Source organism: Mangifera indica, chromosome 10, assembly GCF_011075055.1.
Source record: "Mangifera indica cultivar Alphonso chromosome 10, CATAS_Mindica_2.1, whole genome shotgun sequence".
Taxonomy (NCBI): Eukaryota; Viridiplantae; Streptophyta; class Magnoliopsida; order Sapindales; family Anacardiaceae; genus Mangifera; species Mangifera indica.
Genome location: NC_058146.1, coordinates 2,550,995 through 2,562,571, shown reverse-complemented (window position 1 = coordinate 2,562,571; position 11,577 = coordinate 2,550,995). Strand labels below are relative to the sequence as shown.

Genomic DNA, 11,577 nt, shown 5'->3' with positions numbered 1-11,577 from the left:
AATTGTGATAATGACTATGTGGCTCGTGCAATATAACATTACACGTTGAGTAGCCTTGTTGGTATGCCCAATATTTAAATTAAATTACGATGGGCAATCAAGGTATTTTCAAGCTACAAATGAATATTTAGATGTGGTGGTTCGAGAGTTGGCTTCTAAGTGGGATTCAAACTAATTTTAGTTTGAGGGATATCGAACTCGAATTTATCAAATTCTTTCGAAAGTTGTTTAAATTCAATTCGAATTTAAATTGAGTCAAATTTTAAATTTAATTTGATATTATATTTAAATAAAAAATATTAAAATATCATTGTTTTTAATATATAATAATAAAAATATCACTATTTTAGATAATTTATATTAATTTTTTTATGAATGGAATATATTTAATAACTCATATTTAAAATTATTTAATTATTAAATTTAAATTTGAGTTTCCCCAACGGCCTTATTTCAAACTCATTACTCAGGTAGAATCCAGCCCAAGTTGGGCTCTTTAGGTTGACAAACTTGAGTAACTTTGCCTTGCCGAGAAGATGATGTCACTTCTGATAAAAGGAATTATACTAGAGGCCATTAGAGAAACTGTTTGAGTAAATAGCCATGAATGAAAAAAGTGAAGAGCGTATATATTGAACTGCAAATCACATTTGAATGGGCTAGGAATAGAATAAGCCTTCTTGCTGCAGCAAAGTCTCAACAGATTCTGTTGTTTGAATTGAAAGATCTGTACAAGAAAATCTGCCGATACAAAGAAGGGAAATTATTAAAAATTGGCAAAAGTAAGGGGGCTTAAGCGATAATACCCTAAAAATTCATATTTAAGCAAAAATACCCGACATTTGTGAAATGTCTAAAATACCCCGATATATAAACTAGCCAAAATTTCATAATTCCCACTGTAAAACGCCCATAATTACTGTGCAAATCCAAAAAAAAATAGACTTTTCTCCCACTGTGAACCGGCGTCCCACTGTCGTCCCACTGTGAAGCCATTTCCGACGATTTTCTTGATCTCCGGCGACCGAAAATGGTCAAGAAGGTTAGTATGTCTTCCGTGATCTTGTTTAAATCAAGTTATTGTTCATATTATTGAGATTTGGGTGAGATTTTGCATTTTGAAATATTAGGGTTTACCGTTTGAACATTGCTTAATATGTTGTGATTTTTTGCTGTTTTTGTTAAATTTGTTGAGGGGTTTTGTGTTAAAGCATATCTAGATTCGATTTATGTTGAAATTGGAGGCCGAAATGAGCGATTTTTGGCCGAAAATTGCGTCGGAAGTCATTGACAGTGCAACAGTGGAACAGTATTTTCCACTGTAAAGATGAACAGCCCACTGTGACAGTGGTTAGGGGGGTTAAGTGGCTTTTTAAAAATATTAGGGATCCGATTGTTATTGTTAGTACACTGTAGGCGTTTCTGATATTTGCCATTTTACAGTAGATTGGGGGGAAAAATTAACATTTTGAATCTGCAGGGGCGGTAATAACTTCGAGAATTACTGGGGGCAAGAGATAAATATTGGACCTGTTTGTAATAGATATTTTTTTAGGGGGTAAATTGATATTTTTCACATCTAGGGCTTCTCGACGCGTAGTTTTCGAATTTTATATTCATTTTATCTGTTTTTAGATTTTTCTAAGGTTTTCCAACCTTTAGAATTCGAATTTCAGTTCCGTTTTTTTGAATTTTATCGTTTTACGATATATCGATTCGTATTTTTCAGATTTTCGAAGAATTTCTCGATTGTTGCTATTCTAGGGTTTTCAACCTTTAGAATTCGAATTTCAGTTCCGTTTTTTCGAATTTTACCGTTTTATGATATATCGATACGTATTTTTTAGATTTTCGAATAATTTCACGATTGTTGTCATTCTAAGGTTTTTCAACCTTTGGAATTCGAATTTCAGTTCCATTTTTTTGAAATTTATCGTTTTACGATATATCGACTCGTATTTTTCAGATTTCTGAAGAATTTCTCGATTGTTACCATTCTAGGGTTTTCCAACCTTTAGAATTCGAATTTCAGTTCCGTTTTTTAGAATTTTATCGTTTTACGATATATCGACTCGTATTTTTCAGATTTTCGAAGAATTTTACGATTGTTGTCATTCTAGGGTTTTTCAACCTTTAGAATTCGAATTTCAGTTCCGTTTTTCCGAATTTTATCGTTTTACGAGATATCGACTCGTATTTTTCAGATTTCTGAAGAATTTCTCGATTGTTGTCATTCTAGGTTTCCAACCTTTAGAATTCGAATTTCAGTTTCTTTTTTTCGAATTTTATGGTTTTACGATATATCGACTCGTATTTTTCAGATTTCCGAATAATTTCACGATTGTTGCCATTCTAGGGTTTTTTAACCTTTAGAATTCGAATTTCAGTTCCATTTTTTTGAATTTTATCATTTTACGAGATATCGATTCGTATTTTTTAGATTTCTGAAGAATTTCTCGATTGTTGCCATTCTAGGGTTTTCCAACCTTTAGAATTCGAATTTCAGTTCCGTTTTTTCGAATTTTATCGTTTTACTATATATTGACTCGTATTTTTCAGACTTCCGAAGAATTTCACGATTGTTGTCATTCTAGGGTTTTCCAACCTTTAGAATTCGAATTTCAGTTCCGTTTTTTCGAATTTTATCGTTTTACTATATATCGACTCGTATTTTTCAGATTTCTGAAGAATTTCACGATTGTTGCCATTCTAGGGTTTTTCAACCTTTAGAATTCGAATTTCAGTTTCATTTTTTTAAATTTTACCGTTTTACGATATATCGACTCGTATTTTTCAGATTTTTGAAGAATTTCTCGATTGTAGCCATTCTAAGGTTTTTCAACCTTTAGAATTCGAATTTCAGTTTCGTTTTTTCAAATTTTACCGTTTTACGATATATCGACTCGTATTTTTCAGATTTCTGAAGAATTTCTCGATTGTTGCTATTTTAGGGTTTTTCAACCTTTAGAATTCGAATTTCAGTTCCGTTTTTTCACCTTTTATCGTTTTATGATATATCGATTCGTATTTTTCAGATTTTTGAAGAATTCACGATTGTTGCCATTCTAGGGTTTTTCAACCTTTAGAATTAAAATTTCAGTTCCGTTTTTTTGAATTTCACCATTTTACAATGTTAAAATCTTATCTTTAAAATTTTTCAATCACCTCCTTTATTGTTTTGTATTTTTTTTCTTTTTATGATTTTTCAATGAAGACATTTGTTTATATATTTGCTATTTATAAATAACTAACGAATTCTATAAATTTTTGTAGGATATTTCTCACAAAAGAAGACGTGTTGAAAGCGAGCTGTGAATCCCCGATGAGTCCAGACACTTTCGAACGGATCTGATATCTCGTGCACAACGTACAACATTAGGTAAGATTATGTCTACACTGACCCCGGAGCAGCTACAACTATTTGAGAGGACATGTTTCGGGTATCTTCTTCGTTTACCCGAGACCAAATTCTCTGGTATATTAGTTCATTCATTTAAACTACGACAGCTACATCGATTCTTTGCCAGAGATGAGTTTTGGTTTCGGATTAGCGGGGTTGATGTTCGTTTTAGCTCGTTTGAGTTTGCTTTGGTGACAGGTCTTTCGTTTAGTCGACGCATTGATATTTCTTCATATATTCCTCGCTCCTCCAGTCATAGGATCAGAGATACGTACTTTTGAGGTTGTCCGAAGGTGCAGTATCATGACCTAGAGCGTGTTTTCTTGTTAAGGCCGTGGGGGGATGACGATATTGATGCAGTCAAGATGGCCTTATTGTATGTTCTTCACATGGTTTTGTTAAGGAATGATCGGCGAAAGAAGGTGTCTTTAGAGTATTTACAGTTGGTCGATCATCTAGATGGGTTTAATTCCTATCCCTGGGGTGTTCCCGTGTGGCAGATGACATACGAGTCTATGTCGCAGGCGAGTGACAGAGTATGCTCTGGACGGATGCCTGAGATGCGTAGATACGACCTCTACGGATTTCCTTTCGCCTTTCAGGTTAGTTTTAATTTATTGATTATATATATTAATTAGGAAAAATGTCAAATGATTTATTTAAATCGTAAATGATTATATTGCAGTATTGGATATATGAGACTCTGCACACATTACACGATTGGATTGACCTCGTTGATCCTTATTCGTTCCCACGTATGTTTAGGTGGCGTACGCGAGACGTCCCTAGTTGGACTCATATATGTCGTATTTTCACTGGTGATCCGGTATGTACAAGTTAATTAATAAGTTGATTAATTCATTATATGTTACAATTATTTTGACTTATATATCTTCATCATTTGGCGTTGTCACGGAGCTACGTTTTTCCTCGAGAGTCATCTACCTCTATGCGTCGACGATTAGCGGCGTAGTTGTACTTTCACTGTATCGAGTAGCTCACGGATGTATATTTAGTTGACTCATTGTTTATTTATCGTTTTTTCTATGTTTAGATGTATATATTTATTGTATGTGCGTATGTGTATGATATATTTTATCTGTGGTTATATATGGATATGTGATTTCAGTGATGTTACTATTAAGCATGAGTTGACATATCGTAAAACGATGAAATTTGAAAAAACGAAACTGAAATTTGAATTCTAAAAGTTGAAAAACCCTAGAATGACAACAATCGAAAAATTCTTAGAAAATCTTAAAATACGAGTCAATATATCGTTAAATGGTGAAATTCGAAAAAACAGAATTGAAATTTGAATTCTAAATGTTCAAAAACCCTAGAATGACAACAATCGAAAAATTCTTCAGAAATATAAAAATACAAGTCAATATATCGTAAAACGGTAAAATTCAGAAAAACAGAACTGAAATTTGAATTCTAAAAGTTGAAATACCCTAGAATGGTAACAATCGAAAAATTCTTTAGAAATCTGAAAATACGAGTCGATATATCGTTAAACGGTGAAATTCAAAAAAACAGAATTGAAATTCGATTTCTAAATGTTCAAAAACCCTAGAATGACAACAATCGAAAAATTCTTCAGAAATATGAAAATATGAGTCGATATATCGTAAAACGGTAAAATTAAAAAAAACAGAACTGAAATTCGAATTCTAAAAGTTGAAATACCCTAGAATGACAACAATAAAAAAATTCTTCGAAAATCTGAAAATACGAGTCGATGTATCGTTAAACGGTAAAATTCAAAAAAACAGAATTGAAATTTGAATTCTAAATGTTGAAAAACCCTAGAATGACAACAATCGAAAAATTCTTCAGAAATCTGAAAATACGAGTCGATATATCGTTAAACGGTGAAATTTAAAAAAACAGAATTGAAATTCGATTTCTAAATGTTCAAAAACCCTAGAATGGCAACGATCGAAAAATTCTTCAGAAATCTGAAAATACGAGTCGATATATCGTAAAACGGTAAAATTCAAAAAACAGAATTGAAATTCGAATTCTAAATGTTGAAAAATCCTAGAATGGTAATAATCGAAAAATTCTTCGAAAATCTGAAAATACGAGTCGATATATCGTTAAACAGTGAAATTCGAAAAAACAAAATTGAAATTCGATTTCTAAATGTTCAAAAACCCTAGAATGGCAACAATCGAAAAATTCTTTGGAAATCTGAAAATACGAGTCGATATATCGTTAAACAGTGAAATTCGAAAAAACAAAATTGAAATTCGATTTCTAAATGTTCAAAAACCCTAGAATGACAACAATCGAAAAATTCTTCAGAAATATGAAAATACGAGTCGATATATCGTTAAACGGTAAAATTCGAAAAAACAGAATTGAAATTCAATTTCTAATTGTTCAAAAACCCTAGAATGGCAACAATCGAAAAATTCTTCAAAAATCTGAAAATACGAGTCGATATATCGTAAAATGGTAAAATTCAAAAAAACAGAACTGAAATTTGAATTCTAAAAATTGAAAAACCCTATTATGGTAACAATCGAAAAATTCTTCGGAAATCTGAAAATACGAGTCAATATATCGTTAAATGGTGAAATTCGAAAAAACAGAATTGAAATTCAAATTTTAGATGTTCAAAAACCCTAGAATAGCAATAATCGAAAAATTCTTCAGAAATCTGAAAATACGAATCGATATATCGTAAAATAGTAAAATTCGAAAAAACAGAATTGAAATTCGATTTTTAAATGTTCAAAAACTCGAGAATGGTAACAATCAAAAAATTCTTCAAAAATCTGAAAAATACGAGTTGATATATCAAAATGCCGCCCAAATTTTAATAATATTTCAATTGACCCTTCAATTATCTATTCCTAAAATTCTATTTAAAAATTTATAATGCTTTTATAATGTGTAATATCAAAACAACCTATAATTTTAATAAAATTTCATTTAACCCTTTCTAGTAAGTGAGAAGATTTATATAAGTAAAGAGAAGGGTAATTTTGATATTTAAAAAAAAAATCATGGGCATTTTTGTTAGGAATAGTGAACTTGTCTAGTTTTGTTTGAAAATAGTGATTTTGGGCTTTTTTTTCGCTTAATGGGAGGGCATTCTGGCCATTTTATAAAATTTCCCTACAAAGAAAGTCCCTTTTATTATTATTTTACGTCTGAATTAGAATAAGAGAACATTGCTGCAGTTGCACAATAGTACTCAGATTTACTCATGAATAGCAGCCTATTCTAATCAAAACTTGCAACAATAATATTCAGAGAGATTCTAAAAACTCACAAGAAAATTAAAAGATCGATATGAAAACTAACACTTTTTCCACCCAGATGATTAATCTCAACGATCGAAAGGGCCACTGGGATCGAGTTGCTTGCAGAGTCCAAGGTACGTGAGATAAAGAATACGGTCTTTAGCCCCAGTTCGATGGTTTTTGGTGTGTTTGCAGAAATACCTCAATTGCTCGAGTGTGCAGCAACCAAGCAACTGTCCCAAGAGCAAAAACAACCAATTCATCTGCTTCTTCTTCGGTGGAAGCACCGGCCTGGCGCTATTCTCTTGCCCACAAAACTCGCACGTGGGCAGCACGGGGTACATCCACACTTTGGGAGCCCTGTCATGCATACTGCTCTTGTTCTCTGCAATAAAACTCCACACTTCGAGAAACTTATCTTGCAAATCGTACTCCAATTTGTACCGTTCCTCGCATTTCTTGCAATGAACGTCACCGCTTATGGTCGTTATATTCTTCGCCACCAAACAATTGAAACTCTGGATGACAGCACGTTGCGTCGTGGCCCACGGGAATAGCGCAGGCACCGTGTCGCTTTTTCCTTCGCCGGGTGCCTGTGTCGGGTTCCGTCGGACACGTAACTGCCGTGCTGGTAAAATTTGGTTGTCGTTTATTAACGAGGAGACGTAAGTGCCGTGATTTGGCGGCGGTTGAACTTGGTGTTGCGGTCGCGGCATAGATTCTGATAAAGAAACTTGCAGTGATGGCGTTGTTTCTGGAAGAGAGTCTAGAGGTTGTGATGGCAATGGAGAAGATTCTTGTTCTGTGATCTCCTGTATAGGTTTTGCAGGACAAATCGCGAGAGTAAGGGAAAGCATATTATCTTCATCTTCTTTTTCTTCTTTTTGTTCCTCATGGTTGTGGTTGTAGTGATGAATCTTCTTTGAGTTCTGGTTTTCAATACTGTTTCCATTGCGGTTGCTGCTGTTCTTTCTCTTCCTGACATTTTCATGGACGTCGCTGTATATGTTCTTCGTGTCGTCTTCGTTGGTCATGACGATGGAGGAAAAAAGCTAGATTAGGGTTTCAGAGAGAGTGATAAAAGAGAGATTTCCGGGGATAAAAAAACACAAAAAAAGGGAAACAGATTGAATTTAAGAAGTTGGGTTGGATGAGAGTTGATTCAAAATTGAAAAGGACTATTCAAATTCTTGAAGATTTTTATTGTTTGATCGTTTTAGTATCTTCTTCTTGTTCACCCCTCTTGGTGGTTTTGTAATGGATGCCCTTTCATGGGCACAATCAACTACGTGCTTCACCATTCAATCTTTCTGTGCTGTCTCTCTTTTGGCTTATCAATGCTGAGCTGGCATAATCTAATGAGCTCAACCGTTTGAACATAATTTGATAAAAGAGTCCTTTTACGCCCTAGTTTTAACCTAAAAATATTTTTTAAATTATATTTTTTTCATTTAAAATTTAACTTCCAATGATCTACAATAAGAAGACAAAATCATTATTTTCTTTTATTAAATTTATAAAAATATAAATAAAAATTCATATGATTTTTTTCTTCTTTTTTCATTTTCGTTCATCATTGCCCATTCAAAATTGAATTCTCAACACCAAAACTTAAGGTCGATGGCTGATACTTAGAGATCCACTAGCATAGTAAAATGGTTCAGTACCCTGACAGACTTCTGATTTATAGCTCCAGAAGAAAATTGTGAAGATCTTTTCATCCACCAAGCCTCAATCTGATATGAAGGTTTCAAGACTCTCTCCGAAAGGTAATTCATTGCATTTGTTGTTGATTTTGGAGAGAACAGCGGTTCAAAAGCCATTAACATGAAAGTCGTCCACAAATTCTGTCGTCCAAGGACTCGCAACGAGAAAGGTGGAGGATTTTCAATAGAAGGGAGGTAGAGGAGATGGCTATGGTAGACGTGGGAGAGGAGGTTAGGCAATGGTGGCGGTTCCTTTTTTAATTGTTAAAAAACGAGACATTTAGTTTGGAATTGTTATGGCGGTAGCGGTAATGGCGGTGAGAGTACATAATTTGTGGATTTGACAATTGAATCAAATTTATTAGAATTTATTTTTTAATTTGATGTATATAAATTTAAATTAAAAAATGTTAGGTTCGTTAACCTAATAAATTTGAAAAAAAGTTAGATTTAAAATAATTAAAATAATATCATTTTATTTATTAAGTATTAAAATGATATTATTTTAATTGATTTTAATTAAATATAATTACAAATTAAATTTAATATTGATTTAATTTTAAAAGAATTAATTCAAACTTGAATTGAATTAAAGAAAATTTAGCTTTTCAAACAACTTAAACTTAAGTTTTCACCAAACTCAAATTTAATTGGAGTGAAATACATAACCCATTAAGGAGAATGATATTGTGGCTGTAAAATGCTGCCGAAAGGGGAGGCATTAAGAGGAGAGAAGTGAGACCGAGGAGGATGGAGGTTATAAGAGTGATAATTATGGCCTTCAAAACGATAGAGAGAAGAACCGTGTAAGGCTCCGGTGGCGACGGGTCAGGCAGTAGTGCAATGAAGGCGTTGTGGCATTTTTTAAGCAGTGGATAAGGAATTTGATGAAAAGCTGAAAGAGGAATTCGAAGAAGAAAAGATTGTCTATGTTTTAGGCATTTTGATTGTTCTGTGGCCCACCACACAAATCTATTTGATATTTTTATAAATTATATAAAAAGGGTTGTTTTGAATTTTATTTATTTATAGGTTTTTCAACCATAATATTATATAAATACTAAAAACAAATCAATAATGTTTTTTAAATTAAAAAATGATTTTTTTTAATTTTAGATTTTATTATATTTAAGAATTCTAAATTATTAAATGAGATAAATATAGTATATCATAACGAGTTGAATTTGAGATTAATTTAAATTTGGAAGAAATTTATGATATTTTTAGTTTGAATATAAATTTAAATTCATATAAATTGATGTATAATATCATTGAATGACTGTCGATGGATTAATTATTGAAATAATTAACAATAATATCAATAAAATAAATAATATGATAAAATAAACAAATAGAGCAAGCTCGAATTGAACAATCAAACTAAAGCTTTTGTCCAGATCGACTTGCTCATACCAAACTGATTTGGATAATCTAATTACAGGGCCTCTTCAGGCCCAATATTTGTTCAAAAAATTAGCCCAGCCCAGATCCTCTAATGCAATTTCTGATTTCTCCACCTCTGTCACGTTCGCAAGCTATTTTTATGCATCAGTTTTGCTTGCACACTAGATTAGTGCCATTCTTGCCCGTTCTAGTTTTCATTTTGGCTATTTACATGCAGAGCTCACCTATTACTGCAATCGAATAATTATCTCCGGAAAAGGTATTGCTTTTTTACTTTTATTTATACTTAAATTTACTCATTTTTCTAGGTCTTTGTTAGAACTTATTCTTCAGCTTGAGCATCCGTTCATATTCATATTTGATACTATGGCTTTCTAATTTTTCCCATTAAGAATCATGTTTAAGCTTGAAATTTGATTTGAATTGAAGTATTTTGACCTTGACCTTGAATTTGAGAATTTAGGTTATGCCATTAACTGAATTAGAGGATTGAGAATGAGTATATTTCTTTAGCTGTATCTTGTATGCTGTTCATTTTATTTTTTAAAAGTATTCATTTAAGAAATTCTTCAACGTGAACTATAATTCGGAACCTGGGGCTGCCGCATTCACAATGAATTTGGGAAACTAGGGCATTTCGCCTGCAAGCCTATGTGATCACTTGATTAGCCCTGCCGGATTTTGTGCTGCTTCTATCTCATCCAGTTTAGATTTTGTTTGCAATTCAGGGACTATACAGAATGATTACAAACCGATAGCATTTTAATTTAGTATGAATTTTTTGTTGCCTATATTCACTCAACACTTGCCATAACAGAGTCTGAGTGGGAACTTTTATTTACCTGCAGTTCTAGTGGACAGTGATGGACAACATTGTAGATTCTTTAAGTAATGCATATAAGGAGTTTGTTGAAGCAGCCGCTACTGTGCTTGAGGCCAAGGAAATTTCAGGTGGCCAAAAGACAGTGGCCACAGATGCAGCATTGGAGAACTTTAAACAGAGGTGGGAATTGTTTAGGGTGGCTTGTGATCAAGCAGAGGAGTTTGTGGAGTCTGTCAAGCAAAGGATAGGCTCGGAGTGTCTGGTTGATGAGGCCACTGGCTCTGTTGCTGGGAAGTCAGGTCAAGCCACAACTGGTCTTCCACCAATAAGTGCTGTTCGGTTGGAGCAGATGAGTAAAGCTGTTCGGTGGCTTGTGCTTGAGCTGCAGCACGGAGGAACAGCTGGTGGTTCAGTGCATGCACATCCTTCTGTTCCTTTTGATACCAGGTTCTCTGAAGATGGTGCTCAATAAGTACTTAAATATATTTCTTTCTGAAATAGACAGTACTTTGTGTAACAAATTGTGCTGACAGATGTACTTATTAGACTCTGATGATAAAAATAGTGCATTTTGATGACTTTCCGGTTTCCATGATAAGAAATCTCCAGTGTTCCTCTAAAAAGGAATTAATGATTGACAATTGTGGCATCAGCAAGCGAAAACAGATGAGATTCCTTTGTTTTTCTTAGTTACTGATAGTAATGTCTTGCTGCCAGTTAATGACTCCTTGCCTTCAACAAATAGTACTTTTCCTCGATGTTTTGGGCATCTTCACTAGTCATGGTTATTGATTATTGTTCTGTTATTCTACTCTCACTGTGCATTTATGTTGTTTGATCCATTTTTCACAGGTGCTTTCTTCATTTCCTTTCTTTCTATTAACTGGATTCCCCACTGATAATTTCAATCCAATCCTTTGTTGCTTTGCCTAGCAGATTCCTTTTTTGTTTTTTGTTTTTAATGTGGGTTAGTTCCTTATATGT

The 11,577-nt window shown here is 33.2% G+C and overlaps 2 protein-coding genes across 3 annotated transcripts; one reads left to right on the top strand and one right to left on the bottom strand.

Annotated features, from left to right (window-relative positions):
• Positions 1–6,719: 6,719 nt before the first annotated feature.
• Positions 6,720–7,901, bottom strand: LOC123226739. The gene has a single exon (XM_044651270.1). It carries the CDS (start codon positions 7,692–7,694, stop codon positions 6,747–6,749), a length of 948 nt encoding a protein of 315 aa, XP_044507205.1. The 5' UTR covers positions 7,695–7,901; the 3' UTR covers positions 6,720–6,746.
• Positions 7,902–9,852: 1,951 nt separating this feature from the next.
• On the top strand, positions 9,853–11,171 carry LOC123227168 (mediator of RNA polymerase II transcription subunit 32). Of its 2 annotated transcripts, none has more exons than XM_044651853.1 (2): positions 9,853–10,029; positions 10,619–11,171. In XM_044651853.1, exon 2 carries the CDS (start codon positions 10,634–10,636, stop codon positions 11,063–11,065), a length of 432 nt encoding a protein of 143 aa, XP_044507788.1. In that variant the 5' UTR covers positions 9,853–10,029; positions 10,619–10,633; the 3' UTR covers positions 11,066–11,171. The 2 variants fall into 2 exon arrangements, with proteins under 2 accessions (XP_044507788.1, XP_044507789.1); XM_044651854.1 differs by having other exon boundaries at positions 9,893–10,029; positions 10,588–11,171.
• Positions 11,172–11,577: the final 406 nt, after the last annotated feature.